The sequence below is a fragment of the Entelurus aequoreus genome, linkage group LG07, assembly GCF_033978785.1.
Source record: "Entelurus aequoreus isolate RoL-2023_Sb linkage group LG07, RoL_Eaeq_v1.1, whole genome shotgun sequence".
Classification (NCBI taxonomy): Eukaryota; Metazoa; Chordata; class Actinopteri; order Syngnathiformes; family Syngnathidae; genus Entelurus; species Entelurus aequoreus.
The window spans coordinates 62,310,153-62,328,478 of NC_084737.1; the positions used below are offsets into that span (position 1 = coordinate 62,310,153).

The window sequence follows — 18,326 nt, forward strand, 5'->3', positions numbered from 1 at the left end:
ACAGAAAGCTCCCATTACGTCAAATCAAATATTCCATTTTGAAATATTTTTTGAGGAAAATATTGCATATTTTGTGTTTTTGCAATAGGACAAAACTATATTTTCTCTCACAATAAGGGCACAAAACAATAACATAAAAAAACCCAAGGAAACTTACATTTTATCTAAAGTTGATCTAGAGATTTAAGCGTTGAAAGTAAATGGGTGGGTAGTTTTGGATCCCCGAGACCTTTAGTGCTCAAAAAATAATAATGATTCCAAATCTTTGTTATAATAAATTGTTGGCCAATTGAAGGCTCCAATTACTTTACATCAAATATTCCACTTTGACATTTTTTGGGGGAAAATTGTGTATATTTTGAGTTTTTAAATAACACATGTATTTATTCCTTTTTTTCTTTCATAGTTCTTTTTATTGATTTCACATTCACATTAACAACAAATTCAAACCCTCTTCATCCCCTACCCCTGCTGTCACTCAAAACAAAAACAAAAAACAAAAGTAAGAGTACAAAAGTACCCAGAGTAAAAAAAATTAAAAATAAAGTTCAATACGAGGCACTTTAGACAAAGTAATTGAAAACTGAAACACACTGTAGAAGCAGCATGACAAGGCCTGAAACGTCAGCTGTTATATTTAGGTACATATCTAGGGCTCTTCCTGCACTTGTGTAGAGGATTGGTCAAAAAAAGTCAAAAAAGGTCTCCACACTTTAAAAAACTTGTTTTCAGAGCCCCGTAATGTATATCTTATTTTCTCGAGCTTCAGGTTTGCTAGCACGTCCCTTATCCAGTGGGAGACTGAGGGTGGGACAGCCTCCTTCCACTTCAACAATATCAGGCGTCGTGCGAGGAGGGTGGTAAAGGCAACTATTTTGTGACCCCTTCCATCCCTTCAGGAATGATTCCAAATACAGAAATTAAAGGGTTTGGATCAATTTGAATTGTTAAGACCGTGGAGAGTGCTTCGAAGATGGATTTCCAGTACCCCTTTAGCTTCGGACAAAGCCAAAACATGTGTATTAATGTTGCGTTATCTAGTTTACATCTATCACATAATGGGTTAATTTGGGGAAATATTTTAGCTAATTTTGCTTTTGTGTATCACCTTAAATTGGACCATTGATTGTCGTGCGCACATTGAAGATGAGTGAACCCTTTTCTCAATTTTTGCCCAGGTTACGTCATCTATTGATATTTGGAGGTCTAGTTCCCATGCTGTTCTAATTCTTAGCATGGAAATGCATTCTAATCCTAAAAGTAAATTAAGTATATGTGAGATTGCCCTCTTCTTTGTTGGATTTAAAGACATAATTTCATCTGTGGTTGATTTAGAGGGTTTGTTAGGGAACTGCGGAAGAACTGTTTTAACATAATCCCTTATCTGGAAATATGTAAATATATGGGAACTGGGTAGATTACATTTCTTGGACAACTCCGTAAAAGAGGCAAATATATTGTCAATAAAAAGATCATTGAAACATTTCAAACCCCTTTGATGCCACATATTAAAAGCTGTGTCAAGTGTTGAAGGTGGAAAGCAGTGATTTGATGCTACTGGGCTGAAAAGGCTCATTCTTTGCAGGTTAAAATGTTTTCTAAATTGACATTATATTTTGAGCGAGTGATTTACTACAGGATTAATGTTAATTGTCTTCACTGATAGAGGCAAAGCTGCACCCATTAGGGCTGCTAAGGAAGCAGCACCACAAGAATGTGTCTCTAGCTTCACCCATGTAGGACTTTCCTAATGTAGGTGGTAATATGTCCAGTATGACATACAATGCAAGTTGGTGGCCCAGTAATACATACAGAAATTTGGAAGGGCCATACCTCCATCATGTTTTGCTCTTTGTAAAAACTCCTTGCGCAGACGTGGCTGTTTGCCATTCCAAATATAAAATGAGATTATTGAGTCTAATTTTTTGAAACATATACCAGGGATAAATACAGGCAAGCATTGAAACAGATACAAATATTTTGGAAGCACAGTCATCTTAATTGCATTGACTCTGCCTATAAGTGAAATGAAAAGGGGAGTCCAATTAGCCAGATCTTGCTTGGTTTGTGTAAACAACTTTCCAAAGTTTTGCCTGAAGAGGTCTTTAAAGGCCTACTGAAATGAAATTGTTTTATTTAAACGGGGAAAACAGATCCATTCTATGTGTCATACTTGTTCATTTCGCGATATTGCCATATTTTTGCCGAAAGGATTTAGTAGAGAACATTGACGATAAAGTTCGCAACTTTTGGTCGCTGATTAAAAAAGCCTTGCCTGTACCGGAAGTAGCGTGACATCACAGGTTGAAAGGCTCCTCACATTTTCCCATTGTTTACACCAGCAGCAAGAGCGATTCGGACCGAGAAAGCGACGATTACCCCATTAAATTGAGCCAGGATGAAAGATTCGTGGATGAGGAACGTGAGAGTGAAGGACTAGAATGCAGTGCAGGACGCATCTTTTTTCTCTCTGACCGTAACTTAGGTACAAGCTGGCTCATTGGATTCCACACTCTCTCCTTTTTCTATTGTGGATCACGGATTTGTATTTTAAACCACCTCGGATACTATATCCTCTTGAAAATGAGAGTCGAGAACGTGAAATGTACATTCACAGTGACTTTTATCCCCACGACAATACATCGGCGAAGCACTTTAGCTACGGAGCTAACGTGATAGCATCGGGCTTAACTGCAGATAGAAACAAAAGAAATAAACCCCTGACTGGAAGGATAGACAGAAAAATCAACAATACTATTAAACCATGGACCTGTAACTACACGGTTAATGCTTTACAGCCTGGCGAAGCTTAACAATGCTGTTGCTAACGACGCCATTGAAGCTGACTTAGCAACGGTACCTCACAGAGCTATGCTAAAAACATTAGCTATCCACCTACACCAGCCAGCCCTCATCTGCTCATCAACACCCGTGCTCACCTGCGTTCCAGCTAACAAAGGGAGCGACGAAGGACTTCACCTGATCATCAATGCGGTCGGCGGCTAGCGCGTCTGCTATCCAAGTCAAAGTCCTCCCGGTTGTGTTGCTGCAGCCAGCCGCTAATACACCGATTCCACCTAAAGCTTTCTTCTTTGCAGTCTTCATTGTTCATTAACCCTTGTGTGGTGTTCAGGTCTGTGGGACCCGTTTTCGATTTTTATTCAAAGAAAAATGATACAATTAATTAATTTTTCAAACTGAGACTCACTGGCTTTGGCTCATTTTCTGTGTAGAACATATATCAGAATACATATTTAAAGGCCTACTGAAACCCACTACTTCCGACCACGCAGTCTGATAGTTTATATATCAATGATGAAATCTTAACATTGCAACACATGCCAATACGGCCGGGTTAACTTATAAAGTGCAATTTTAAATTTCCCGCCAAACTTCCGGTTGAAAACTCCTTTGGAGGATGACGTATGCGCGTGACGTAGCCAGTGAAACAGAGGTATGGCTCCCCCATTGAAGCCAATACAAACTAGCTCTGTTTTCATCTCATTATTCCACAGTATTCTGGACATCTGTGTTGGTGAATCTGTTGCAATTTGTTCATTGCATTATGGAGAAAGAAGCTGAGCAAGCAAAGAAGAAAGTTGTCGGTGCGAAGCGGAGTATTTTGCGAGGGAAATCAGCAACACAACACAGCCGGCGTTTCATTGTTTACATTCCCGAAAGATGCAGTCAAGATCGAAGAACTCGGACAACAGAGACTCTTACCAGGAGGACTTTGACTTCGATACACAGACGCCTGTAGAGAACTGGGACAACACAGACTCTTACCAGGATTACTTTGATTTGGATACACGGACGCAGATGCGGTACCGTGAGTACGCAGCTGCGCTTCCAAACATTTGATCGCTTGCCCGTACGTGCGTGTCACGTACGTAACTTTGGTTAAATATATAAGCTTTATGAACCTTGGGTTAGGTGAACGGTCCTTTGGGCTGAGTGAGTGTGTGTGTTGTGCAGGTGTTTGAATTGTATTGGCGGGTTATATGGACGGGAGCTAGTAGCTAGGAGCTAGCATAACAAACACCTAGGTGTTTTTATGCACGATTAATTTGTGGCATATTAAATATAAGCCTGGTTGTGTTGTGGCTAATAGAGTATATATATGTCTTGTGTTTATTTACTGTTGTAGTCATTCCCAGCTGAGTATCAGGTCCCACCCGCGCGCTTCCAAACATTTGATCACTTGCCCATACGTGCGTGTCACGTACGTAACTTTGGGTAAATATATAAGCTTTATGAATCTTGGGTTAGGTGAACGGTCCTTTGGGCTGAGTGATTGTGTGTGTTGTGCAGGTGTTTGAATTGTATTGGCGGGTTATATGGACGGGAGCTAGGAGCTAGCATAACAAACACCTAAGTGTTTTTATGCGGGATTAATTTGTGGCGTATTAAATATAAGCCTGGTTGTGTTGTGGCTAATAGAGTATATATATATGTCTTGTGTTTATTTACTGTTGTAGTCATTCCCAGCTGAATATCAGGTCCCACCCGCCTCTCACAGCATCTTCCCTAAATGAATCGCTTCCACTGCCCTCTAATCCTTCACTCTCACTTTCCTCATCCACAAATCTTTCATCCTCGCTCAAATTAATGGGGTAATCGTCGCTTTCTCGGTCCGAATCTCTCTCGCTGCTGGTGGCCATGATTGTAAACAATGTGCAGATGTGAGGAGCTCCACAACCTGTGACGTCACGCTACTTCCGGTACAGGCAAGGCTTTTTATCAGCGACCAAAAGTTGCGAACTTTATCGTCAATGTTCTCTACTAAATCCTTTCAACAAAAATATGGCAATATCACGAAATGATCAAGTATGACACATAGAAGGGACCTGCTATCCCCGTTTAAATAAGACAATCTCATTTCAGTAAGCCTTTAAGGGTTGAAAGTAAAAAAAAATCTATATTGTATTATAATATAAACCTATTTTTTTACACTTTTAGAAGCTTCTAGAATCTCTAGATTCTCGAATTTTTGGGGATATACTGTTTGTTAAATAAAAAAATGTCATTGCTCAAAAAATAATAATGATTCAAAAGCAATGTGGATATGAATTGTTGACTGTGGAGGGGGGGGGGGGGGGGGCGTGGCCTGCGGGCATGGCACGGAACGGGGAGTGCAAGGACCGGCTTCGTCGACAGCGACAGGTGAGTGGATGGCCCAGGTGGGCTTTGTCACCTGTCGCCTTTATTAGCAGCAGCCGGTACGAGACACGTGGTTGGAGTTGGGAGGTGCTGATGAGCGGACGCAAGGGAAAATAAATTTTGCTGGAAAACAGAAACCTGTCGATATTGATGCAAATAAAACAGTCGTATACCCTGAATTCCGGGCTCTCCTGGCAGTATGTGGTGGTCTGAAGCACCCACTAGAGGGCAAGCTCTACATTTTGGCGCCCAACCAGAGGAGATGGAAGCCAACCCCTTGGCAGCATTGGCGAAGATCCTCGCGGAGGTGTCGGCGGCCAGTCGCCAACAGCTGGAGGCAGATGATGAGAGCGCTGGCGGACCGGATCGGCGCGGCACCGCCAACGCCGTCTCCATGCTACGCATGGGGGAGACAAAGGACCCCCAGGACTTCATAGACATTTTTGTGGCCACGGCGGAGGCATGCGCGTGGCCGGAAGAGGAGTGGGGGGTACGTCTACTGCCGCTGCTGGCGGGGGGCGGCACAGCGGACGGCGCTTAGCTTACCGGCGGCCTCCCGCGTGCACTTCCCGGACCTGAGGAGGGCGGTGCTGGAGCGGACCGGTTGCACCGCCGAAGACCACCGACGCCGGTTCCGGGCGCTGCGTCTGGGGACGGAGGACCACCCGTTCGTGCTCGGGCAGCAGCTCCGGGACACAGCGACACATTGGCTGCAGCCAAGAGAGGGCGACGACCAGGTGATGGAGCGGCGCAGCGCAACTAACTCTTTTTATTGTGCTTCCTTGCAGATCCCGGATACAGTGCTTGCCGCGCAGACGGCCGCTCAAACGCCTGGGCAGGCGTCCTGGAGGCGTGGGCAGCCTGGTCACGTGCGTCAGGTACCTCCACGCGTGGAGGTGAGGCAGGTGATCCGGGTTGCCGGCCCTCCGGCGCCCTCCTCCGGCCCGGGTGAGACGTACTGTATGCCGGTAAGGATACAAGGAAGTACACACCGGGCGATGGTGGATTCGGGCTGCGAGCAGTCCATGATCCACCAGAACCTGGTTCGACCTGGGGCTTTGAAGCAGGCAGCACGGGTGAAAATTAGATGTGTTCATGGGGATGTGCACGAATACCCTGTGGTGCCGGTGGAAATTCAATACGGCGGACAAAAGCATAGTGTCAAGGTTGCTGTAAGTGCGCACCTTACGCACCCCTTAAGGGAGGTACAGTATTTGGGGTACCACTTGGGAGGAGGGCAGGTGCGCCCGCAAGTAGATAAAACAGCGGCAATTGCGGCCTGCCCAACCCCAAGACGAAAAAAGAGGTGAGGCAGTTTTTGGGACTGGCAGGTTACTACCGGAGGTTTATCCCCCGGTTCGCGGACCTGACCAGCCCAGTAACTGACCTCACCCGAAAGGGTGCTCCAGATCTGGTCCAGTGGACGGAGCAGTGCCAGCAGGCGTTTGAGAGGGTGAAGAAGGCCCTCTGCGAGAAGCCGGTCCTAAACATGCCTGATTTTTCTCTCCCGTTCTGTCTGCAGGCTGATGCGTTGGGCAGAGGGCTGGGAGCTGTTTTGTCCCAGCAGAGGGGGGGGTGGGGGGGGTGTCGACCGCCCCATTCTGTACATCAGATCGGGAGGCGAAGTACAGCACCGTGGAGAGGGAGTGCCTCACCATCCGGTGGGCGGTCGGTGCCCTCTGGTACTACCTCCTGGGGTGCTCATTCAGCCTCTGCTCGGACCACAAACCCCTCCAGTGGCTCCACCGCATGAAGGATGCCAACGCGGGTGGGGGTGGGGAGTAGGCGCGGCCGGACGGCTTCCCGGCCTGAGTCTGGCGGTGGAGGTATGTGGAGGGGGGCGTGGCCTGCGGGCCTGCCGCGGAACGGGGTGTGCAAGGACCGGCCTAGAAGACAGCGCCAGGTGAGTGGATGGCCCAGTGGGGCCTTGTTATCTAATCACCTGTCGCCTTTATTAGCAGCAGCCGGACCGAGACACGTGGTTGGAGTTGGAGGTATTGATGAGCGGACGCAGGAGGAAAGGACATTGTGCTGGAAAGCAGAATCCTATTGATATTTATAAAAGTAAAACAGTGTTATACCCATAATTCCGGGCTATTCTGGCAGTGTGTGGTGGTCCGAAGAACCCACTAGAGGGCAACCTCTACATTGACCTATTAAAAGCTCCAATTATTTCACATCAAATATTCTACTTTGAAATATTTGTTGTGTAAAATATTGCATATTTTGTGTGTTTGCCATAAAAACTAAGTTTTCATTTCAAAAAGGGCACAAAACAAAAAAAAAAAAAAAAACAAAGTCTTACAATTTGCCTAAAGTTGATTTAGAGATTTAAGTGTTGAAAGTAAAAAAAAATTAAATTAACAAATGACTTATTTTTAACACTTTAATGAGTGGGCCATTTTGGATCCCGAGACCTTTAGTGGGAGTTTTTTATTTATTAAAAAACTAATAATTTCACTTAGAATTTTTTTGGCGGGAAAATATTGTATATTTTGAGTATTTGCAACAACAAACTGTTTTTTATTTTACCAAAGGGCTTAAAACAAAGAGAGAAAAAAGTATATCGACAGATAGCTCTGAAGTTATCTAGAGCAGTCATTCTTAAACTTTGGTACGCCAAAGAATGATTCAGTATTTAAGTACAGGGTTTCATTTTCCTATATTCAAAGCAAACACAGTGTTACTGTCCAAACGGTGTGTAATGAGTGGCCAAAATATAAAATATTATACCTGGCAAATAAAACCACTGCCTTGTTTTTAATGAATACTTCAGGCATGTGATTTGACCACAATGAAAAAGACTGAAAAAACTTCCGGGGGTCTGGGGGACGAAGGCCCGGTCGAGGGCGGTGCACTGGTGGGGGGAGAAGGGGGGTAACGACTCTTTGAATTTCTGTAATTTCATAATATATTTTCACGTGGCTTTTTATTTTTAGAAAAACCCATTTAGATTTCGCTAAGCAATAATTGGTTAATATTTAAAACAAACATGCGTGTTTCGCAAGCAAATATTTTTTAGCTTACCTCATTATTAACAACCCTGTCTGCAACTGAAGTGGGTGGATCTTTCCTCTCGATGTCTACGGCAGTTGTCGATGTAAACAAAAGATGAAGTCCGTAAGGTTTGCTCACTTTCGGTTGACATCCAAAAGTACCAGCTAGTGAAAAGTTTGTTTTCCTTGCTTCAAGTTGTTTCATATGTTTTTGGCGTTTCGCATGTACTTCCAAAGCCTTGAAACCTTGTGATCCATAGTCAATATTATCATGACACCACGTGCACAAAACCTTTCCGGGACGATCGATTTTCCGAATAAAATCACCGAATAAAGTCGTAACTTTCTTCTTCCCAACAGTATCAGTGATTTCCCTTTCCATCCAGTCCCATCGAAACTAATTTTTGACATGTTTATCAATTTCTTTTACTCGTAAAGCGTCCTTTCTCTCGAGAACCGACATTGTTTACATATGGAAAATGGCCGTAGTAACCATTATGAATGATGACGTTATTAACGTCATCATTCATAACAGATGTCCTGATTGGTCACAAGGAACATATCGACCAATCAACTACGGCGTAATATAAACTACGTCTCGAATCTTGATTTAGGGTCGGAAAAAAAACGGAAAAACGGGAGATCTTTTTTTTTTTCCCCCGAGATTAAAAAAGACGGAATTCCGACTTTAGACGGAAAAATCACATGCCTGATACTTAGGCCTACTATTTTAATGTTTGGTCATTATGGTGGTACCTGGAGAAATACGTTTTTTTCTGAGGTGGTACTTGGTGATAAAAAGTTTGAGAACCACTGATCTAGAGATTTAAGCGTTGAATGTTAAAAAAATAAAAATAAAATACAATTATTAATATATGACAAATTTTTCAACATTTTACTGAGATGTGCCTTTTTGGTTTCTTGATTGTTTTTTTTTAAAACATGAAAGTAAACATAAAAAGATATATCCGAGTTATTTTTATGACTAAGACCCTTTCGGGTCCTCGGGACCAAACTAAAGGGAAGCCCTAAGGGTAAAAAATTGTTTTAAAGTATATATTGTATTTTAAATGGAAAATATCAAAATAGCATGCTTTCATTTTTCAGTGTGCGGCCCTTAGTGGAAAAAGTTTGGACACCGCTGCTTTCGAGTCTTGCATTGCCTAAAAAAAAACGGACAAACAAGAGACGATGGTTATATTTCTAAATTAGCAGTGTTGTCATTGTGCAACAGATAATATTACACAACCAGCTGAGCTAATAGAGAGTGTGGACACCAAGCAGCACACATTCATCATTTCTCTGGCACTTAGGACCCTAATGGAGTTTGGGGATACCAGCATCTGCTGCAAATATCATCACTTCTCTAGAACGGGAGTAAAAACAGATTAGCCAGAACGATGACTATTAGTGCTTTGGCAGAGACTATACCCACAAATAGTGTTTGGACTACAGTACATGTAAACACTCTGCAGCTGGTATCGGAAGAACACGCCAGAATTCTATTTTTATAAGCGCCGAAGCTGGTGTTCCTTTAAAAAAAAAATGTTTGTGCTGACTAAGCGCAGGATATTTAACCTTAAACCTTTCACTTCCTGTTTTGTGCCAGTCGACATGTACTTCTTTTTCAGTGCGGCTAGTTAGTCTCCAGTTCCGTCGCACCAAGAGTGGGCAGCATATTGATTCTGACGACATAAGGGGGGCATTCCCAATATGATTAGTTCTCTACCCATTGCGTAAAAACTAATTTATTTTCAGGGGAAATGACTGCCAATACAAATACATACAGAGAACTTGTTTGAGAAATGAACATCGTTAAGCTTATGACGGAATTAGTACAATGATGCGGGCACGTTTGTAACTGAATACCTTTTCCTAATACACTTGCTAGCACAGCAACCTTTTGTTGGATATCATACTAAATTCATATAAACCAAACTTGTTCCACTGGAGGTCCACAGACTGACGAATCAAAGGATGCCGGGGAAATTTGGGTAGTTTCCCCTTCAAAACCAGTACCATGTATACATTTTTTTTCACAGAAATAGAAAATGCAGTTTCGGTAGAAATTTCGTGTATGCTTCTAAAGAGCCAAAGCTAGTTAGCACGCTGGCCAGACAGTGTAAAGTAACACAAAATATGAGCTTGCAAAAAGTACTAAGGTGACATGCTAACAGTTAGCATAACTTAAATACCAAAATATATGACACCTGCTAAATTAGCTAAACAAAACTGGCATGCTAAAATGTTAACTGTGACATGTGTCAGGTACCAAAATATATTACTCTGAGGACCTGAAAAAATTGTTTAAAATGCTAGCCTGTTAACTTTAGCATGCATCAAGTACTACAACATGTCAAAATTAGCTATAAGAAAACAAAAAACTAGCATACTTACATTAGCATGCTAACAGGTATCATTCATTACTAACACAATATTTAACGCTGAGGTGTATACCTGCAAAATCATCACAAAAACAAAATAGCATGCTAATATCAGAATGCTAACATTTGTGCTGTGGGCCACATATGACCCTTGAACTGCTCTTTAGACAACATTAGTTTCAGTAGTACTACAATCAAACATATTTTAATTTAAAAAAGCACATCATTGTCCTATGGCAGAGTGACATACTGTAGATAGGTACAATAGGTTGGCAGAGACAACATGTTAGTCATGTCTTCAGGTATATTGGAATAAATGACAGTTCACCAGCATGGCGTCGTGCGTAGACCTCTAGTTGTAGTTCCTCAAGTATACTAGCTTGTGAGGCTGGAACTTCTCACGGCACAGCGGGCACTCAGCCTGTGAGAAGTCATACAAATAATACACACATACAACATGGAACAACTTCATACACAAAGGAAACATCTATGAAAGCTTCAACATGCTAATATTAATTTGATTTAATTTCGGGGGACTACTTTTCAATTAAAACATGTAAACAACACATTCTGACGACTGAAACTGAACATTGGAAAAATCACTTTGGGAGTAAGCAGCAATTTAAGGTATGGATGGAATATTCAGGTCTTGGTCACATGACTGTCGATTAGGGATGGCCTATTTAAAACATGCAAACATTAGAGCCTCTTGCAATACAGATATACGTCACAATATATCATTTAGCACATAAATGATAACCATTTACGCTATTTCCGGTTGCATCATTTTGTCATTAATCTACTTGTTAATTTACTGTTAATATCTGGATACTTTCTGTTGTGACATGTTTCTATCTACACTCTTACAATGTAACACTTATTTTTATGTTGTTTGGATACATTCTGGGCAATACTACAAATTTGGGTATCAAGTACAAAGCAGTTGCAGGGGCAGTATTGGTCATACTTACGCTGATACTTGAAATGATTAATATCATTAAATTCTAAAAAATATTTGATCACTAATATAATCAGATTGTGATGGTGATGTAACAATATTAATTAAATATTAATTATTATATAAATCCATCCATCCATTTTCCATCCATTTTCTACCGCTTGTCCCTTTTGGGGTCGCGGGGGGTGCTGGAGCCTATCTCAGCTGCATTCAGGCGGAAGGCAGGGTACACCCTGGACAAGTCGCCACCTAATCCAGCTATTACATAAATATTAAACAATATTAATTAAAAAACAAATCTTTACTCCGCTTGATTAAATGTAAAATATATAATAAAATCAATAGGACAAAAAATGTTGACAAAAGCAAAAACTAATATTGGCTTTTTTTTCCTGAGTTTGTAAAAACGCCACAAAAAATTATTTTGTGATAGTAATAATAATAATAATAATACCTGAGATTTATATAGCGCTTTTCTAAATACCCAAAGTCGCTTTACATGTTAAAAACCCATCATTCATTCACACCTGGTGGTGGTAAGCTACTTTCATAGCCACAGCTGCCCTGGGGTAGACTGACGGAAGCGTGGCTGCCAATTTGCGCCTACGGCCCCTCCGACCACCACCTATCATTCATTCAACATTCATTCACCAGTGTGAGCGGCACCGGGGGCAAGGGTGAAGTGTCCTGCCCAAGGACACAACGGCATGGTAAGAGGCGGGGAGCGAACCTGCAACCCTCAGGTTTCTAACACGGGCGCTCTACCCACTACGCCATGCCGCCCCAGAAGATAGTAAAACATATCGATGATTGTAGATGCGACCAGTGTTCTGAAAATTACTTTTTGATTGATAGTACCTCGTTATTTTACCAAAAAAGTCACTGAATTACGAACGGAATTACTCTTTAATAAATGTAATTAATTACGAGGAAAAGTATTTAATACGTTACTTTAGAAAAAACCTTCAAATATTTGGCTTATGCAGTTGAGAGACGTTTCATATGAGAGCACAGAGTGCATGTGTGTGCTTTTAAAAGGCGGAGCTTGTTGGCTAGCGACGTGTGACGTCAGAGGGTTTCAACGGGTTGCGAGTTTAGAAACCCTAGCGCAGAGCAAGGACGACCACGCACCGCACTCCCCGGAGATCATTTAAGTAGGAAGTTTGTCACTTCAATCATTGATTTGTAGTTAATTTTTCCCCATTGCGTTCGTGTGCATACGTTGATTTCAAGTTCATTTTAGTGCGGTGCTGCTTGTTGCTTTCAGTAGTAAAAAGATACGTCGTGCATTGAACTTGCCGCACTTACGACGCCGTCTTGTTGTCGACATAAAACCACATCAAAAGTAGTTACATAAAGCTATCGCTAACGCCGTTGTAACATACATAAAATTAATTAGATTACCGTTACAAGTAAAAGTAACGGCATTACTAACGTTGTTATTACAAACACTGGTAGCGACCATATTCTAATACTATATTTGGTATAATTTCTGTTGATATTTGTGATAATACGCCGACCCTTGTTTACATTCAAGAGCTCTAGCTTAGCGGTTAGTGGTGCATTTTTGTATCCTCCTCAGGTGTGTAGTGTTGCATGTTTAGCTATTCCTCGTCCTGTAGTCCTCCAGTGACAATGATACTTGTGAGAAACTGTTTATTTTCCGGCATCGAATTAGTGGAGGACTGGTGGTTTTGTGCTGTTTAGCTGGCTTTCGAGGAAGCAACGTTGCGCTGTCAAATCTGCGAAACACAGCTAGAATGTGTCATTAACATGCATTATCAGGATCATATCAAAAGCTCTATTGTTGGCCAAATTGATATTGTTTATAATCCACATGACATGAGCGTTACCTTGGTGTCGCACCACTCTGTGATGCACTCCCAGCAGAAAAGATGTCCGCAAGGGGTAGAGGTCGGGTGTTTGCGTTCCTCCAGGCAGAGGATGCAGTGAGAGGCCTTGGACTTTGACTTCTGGGTTTGCTGTGGACTAAAAACAAAAACTGGATGCAGTGAAAAGTGGCCATTATAGTGTATTTTCCGGACTATAGAGCGCACCGGTATATAAGCCGCACCCACTAAATGAAGCGGCAGATACATACGTTGTAAAATGAGTTATTTACACAGAAATATTTAGGAAATGTTTTATTTGCATACCTTAATTGTGTCCAAACAGTGTCTGTAACACGGCAGTAAAACGGCTGATCAAACAAAACAGAAGTCATAGTCATGGACCCACTAGCTGCGGAAGCTCGCTCTTCAATCCGCTAAAAAGACTCAATAACTTGTTTTGAAGAAATTACAAAACTGAAGCAATACAAAAAGAATGCCATTGTAAGTTAATAATAATAACACAGATACTTGTAAACAATTAGGATATGAGTTAATGCTAATGAGGCTATCTTCATTACATTAAGATATGTTGAAGAGGTTTATTTAGCCTACTAATGTGTATTTATAAGTGGTTGATGTACGTATATAGGCTAGTAAGGTCACAGAACGCATACAGCGAGCGATGAGGAAACACCGCATCAGCACACCAGGGAAGCCGCACATCAAGCTTCGCCAAATTCTAGTACACCCTAAGGATCAGATCCCCCCCTGAGAAAAAGTGTGATGTGATATATGAGATCCCTTGCCTAACATGCAATAAAACATACATAGAGAGACAGGTCGACAGTTCAGCACACGAAAAAAGGAACACCAGAAAGAATGTGAAAAGGAAACATCTGGAACGCTCACCCGTGCAACGAGAATGAAAGCAACGAAGGAAAATCTAAAATCAGCCATTTCAGACCACTGCAAGAGGGAAAACCATCTAATGAACTGGGAGGCAGCCAAGGTCATTAGAATGGAAAGCAACAAATTCCATCGGTGGATCAAAGAGGCGGTTGAAATCAGGAAGCGGGCCCCAAAGACTGTCAACAGGGACGAAGGAGCCTACCAACTATCCCACACCTGGGACACAGTCCTGCACGGCCGCCCCCGGGCCGTTTGGTAGACATCCAGACGACAGGGGGCGCCCCGCCCTACCCCCGGCGCACACCAGGTGACACCGCCATCCCACCACTTCAGGTGGGATGGAACAATCCATATAACACGTCACAGATGACGTCACGCTAACATCACGTGACACCTCTGATGAAGGCTGCAGAAGCAAGATAGCCGAAACTTGTCAGGTACAAAATTTTACCTTACTAGCCTATATAAATCAACCACTTATAAATACATTAAGATAGCACGTACAAATATGCATAAAAACACCCCACATAGACATCACACACATGGGACGGTTTAGTAAGTAAGAATAGTTTTGGTTATATTGTAAAACTTAAAAATGTTGCTTGGAGTTATGAATGAATAATTCAATCGAGTAGAAACGCGATGGACGATTAGAAGACGGAATGGCACTTCTACTTCCGGTTCAAAGCTTTAAACAGCAGGAGTTTACATTCATCTAGTAGCACCTGCAATGAGCAAATTTGTCCAAAAGATGGCGACACAGCACACACAAGAACACACCATTTAACTGTCTTTGTGTTTAATGACAACTATTTGCTTTTTGGGCCCCAGCAAAGAAAAAAACATAAATTAGCCGTACCGTTTTATAAGCCGCTGGGTTCAAAGTGAAGGAAAAAAGTGGCTGCCTATAGTCCGGAATTAACGGTACAGTAAATCTCATCAACACATACTGTACTCACTTGTCAGTCAGGTGTCTGTAGAGCTTCCACTCCTGTCTGGCGCTTTGTCTCTGTCTGAAGTTGTTGAGCTGCAAGCACAACGTCAGGAGCAGATGGATGAGGGAGATGGCTCCCAGGAGCCTGTAGCTGCTCCTGATGGTCCTATCATTGCCCCTCAACCCTGAGACACGCAGCTGGACACACATGCACTCTTATTAATACAAACCAATACATACATACAGTCATGCTTGCCAACCTTGAGACCTCCGAATTCAGAGGATGGGGGGGAGGGGTTTGAGGTGTGTGTGTGTGTGTGTGGGGCGGGGGGGGGGGGGGGGGGGGGGGGGGCAAGTCAAACACTGGATGTGCCAAAATTTCCTACAGTTAAATGAAGATAAAACTGAGATAATTGTTTTTGGTGCTAAAAAAGAAAGGTTTAAAGTCATCCAACACCTTCAATCACTGTCCCTGAAAACCTCAAATAAAGCCAGAAATCTTGGGGTTATTTTAGATTCTGATTTACATTTCGACAGTCACATCAAATCAGTAACAAAATCGGCCTACTATCACCTCAAAAATGTAACAAGACTTAGAGGGCTCATGTCAGCTCAAGACTTAGAAAACGTGTACATGCCTTTATTACCAGTAGGCTAGACTATTGTAATGGTCTCCTTGCAGGTCTTCCCAAAAAAACTGTCAGGCAGCTACAGCTTGTTCAGAACGCTGCTGCTAGAGTTCTAACAAAGACCAAAAAATGTGAGCACATTACACCAATTCTTAAATCCTTACATTGGCTCCCTGTACATCAGATAATTGATTTCAAAATCCTCCTGCTCACATATAAATCACTACATGGTCTAGGGCCGAAGTATAACACCGATATGCTCCCACTATATAAGCCCTCTAGATCACTAAGATCTTCTGAGACCAATCTGTTAGCGGTTCCCAGAGTAAACTCAAATCAAGGGAGCGCATCATTCAGTCACTATGCAACAAATAGCTGTAATAAACTTCCTGAAGATGTCAGACTCTCCCCAACTCTGACTACTTTTAAAACTAGACTGAAGACTTTTATGTTCACCTTAGCTTTCAGCTAAATCTTTTAATCTTTTAACTTTTAACGTCCGCACTTTTTTTATTTTTATTGTCTGCATTTTAATTTTGCTTTTATTTTATTTCATTTCACTTTGTTGTCTGTGAAGCACTTTGAGTCTGCCTTGTGTATGAAAAGCGCTATACAAATAAAGTTGCCTTGCCTTGCCTTCGGGATGTTCTCCCGAAATGTGTTTGTCATTCTTGTTTGGGGTTCACAGTGTGGCGCATATTTGTAACAGTGTTAAAGTTGTTTATACGTCCATCCTGAGCGTGACCTGTATGGCTGCTGACCAAGTATGCCTTGCAGTCACTCATGTGTGTGTAAAAACCGCATATATTATGTGACTAGGTCGGCACGCTGTTTGAATGGAGTAAAAGCGAACGTGACGACAGGTTGTAGAGGACGCTAAAGACATTGTCTTTAAGGCACACCCCCAATATTGTTGTCCGGGTGCAAATCGGGAGAAATTCGGGAGAATGGTTGCCCTGGGAGATTTTCGGGAGGAGCACTGTAATTCGGAAGTCTCCCGGGAAAATCGGGAGGGTTGGCAAGTATGCATACAGTGCACAAAAGGAGAAAGTATACTATTCTAAAATAATTAGGATAGCAGTGCCATTCATTTAAACACATATTGATGCCAAAAAATTATCAGATTCTCTGATGCGTCACGATTAAAATGTGGACGATGCTGAAACGATGGACAAATGTCCAAATATTGATTATTTATGAGAGATAAATAAAGTAATACAGACGGTTCTAAAATGCAGATCTAGCCCGGACACACACGGAGGGAGAAGGAGAGGGGAACATGCTAACCGCGGTGCTAAGCTAGCTTGAATGTGAAGTAGTGAAACAAGAATGGAATAAATGCTTTCAACAGAATGTTTACCGGAACCAGGTTACAGCAGAGTGGAACCAGCTGAGAAGAGGAAATGAACAATTTTGGGAGACATTGCGTGTGTGCGCAAGCCGCGGAAGAACGCGTGAGCCGCCGATATGCGCCAGTTGAACTGAAGTGCAAACGTTACTATGCTAACCGTTAGCATGTGTCAAGTACAAAGTTATATGACTCGGAGGTCTACGGCTGCAAAATTAGCAAAAGGTTAGCATGCTAATGTTAGCGATATTTATCGTGCACAAACAACAACACAAAAGATTTGTCTTTAAAGACTGTGTATGTAAGAAATTCTTGTCGTCTTTTTTTATTACAAGTGTCATGGTTGATTACACAAATTAGACTGATACCAAAAATAGATTACAGTCCTGTTGGAAACACTGAGCTGTACCTCACAGTCAAGCAATCGTGGACATTCTGATCATGCAAATTACCTTTAAAGGCCTACTGAAACCCACTACTACCGACCACGCAGTCTGATAGTTTATATAGGGACGCGTGGCGAAGTTGGTAGAGTGGCCGTGCCAGCAATCGGAGTGTTGCTGGTTACTGGGGTTCAATCCCCACCTTCTACCATCCTAGTCACGTCCGTTGTGTCCTTGGGCAAGACACTTCACCCTTGCTCCTGATGGCTGCTGGTTAGCGCCTTGCATGGCAGCTCCCGCCATCAGTGTGTGAATGTGTGTGTGAATGGATGAATGTGGAAATACTGTCAAAGCGCTTTGAGTACCTTGAAGGGAGAAAAGCGCTATACAAGTATAACCCATTTATCATTTATTTATTATTTATATATCAATGATGAAATCTTAACATTGCAACACATGCCAATACGGCCGGGGTTAACTTATAAAGTCCAATTTTAAATTTCCCGCTAAACTTCCGGTTGAAAACGTCTATGTATGATGACGTATGCGCATGACGTCAATCGTTGAAACGGAAGTATTCGGACACATTGTATCCAATACAAAAAGCTCCGTTTTCATCGCAAAATTCCACAGTATTCTGGACATCTGTGTTGGTGAATATTTTGCAATTTGTTTAATGAACAATGTAGACTGCAAAGAAGAAAGTTGTAGGTGGGATCGGTGTACTAGCGGCTGGCTGCAGCAACACAACCAGGAGGACTTTTGACTTGGATAGAATACGCGCTATCCGACG

At 42.3% G+C, this 18,326-nt stretch overlaps 2 protein-coding genes across 3 annotated transcripts in view; both read right to left on the reverse strand.

The window, feature by feature from the left end:
* renbp (renin binding protein) overlaps window positions 1-10,919 on the reverse strand; it is a 62,855-nt gene extending 51,936 nt beyond the window's left edge. Inside the window, exon 1 of the mRNA XM_062054169.1 lies at window positions 10,869-10,919. Coding sequence (XP_061910153.1) covers window positions 10,869-10,874 — 6 coding nt within the window. The 5' untranslated portion in view covers window positions 10,875-10,919. The remainder of the gene's footprint in view (window positions 1-10,868) is intronic.
* Window positions 1-18,326, reverse strand: part of pex10 (peroxisomal biogenesis factor 10) — a 34,016-nt gene that overhangs the window by 6,474 nt on the left and 9,216 nt on the right. Inside the window, exons 4-6 of one of the 2 annotated variants that reach the window (XM_062054172.1) lie at window positions 15,199-15,371; window positions 13,352-13,487; window positions 10,869-10,961 (exon numbers count right to left, since the gene is read on the reverse strand). In XM_062054172.1, the coding sequence (XP_061910156.1) occupies window positions 10,893-10,961; window positions 13,352-13,487; window positions 15,199-15,371 (378 nt within the window). In that variant the 3' untranslated portion in view covers window positions 10,869-10,892. Of the gene's footprint in view, window positions 1-9,349; window positions 10,962-13,351; window positions 13,488-15,198; window positions 15,372-18,326 lie in introns of those variants that run through there. The other variant, XM_062054171.1, reaches the window with a different exon arrangement.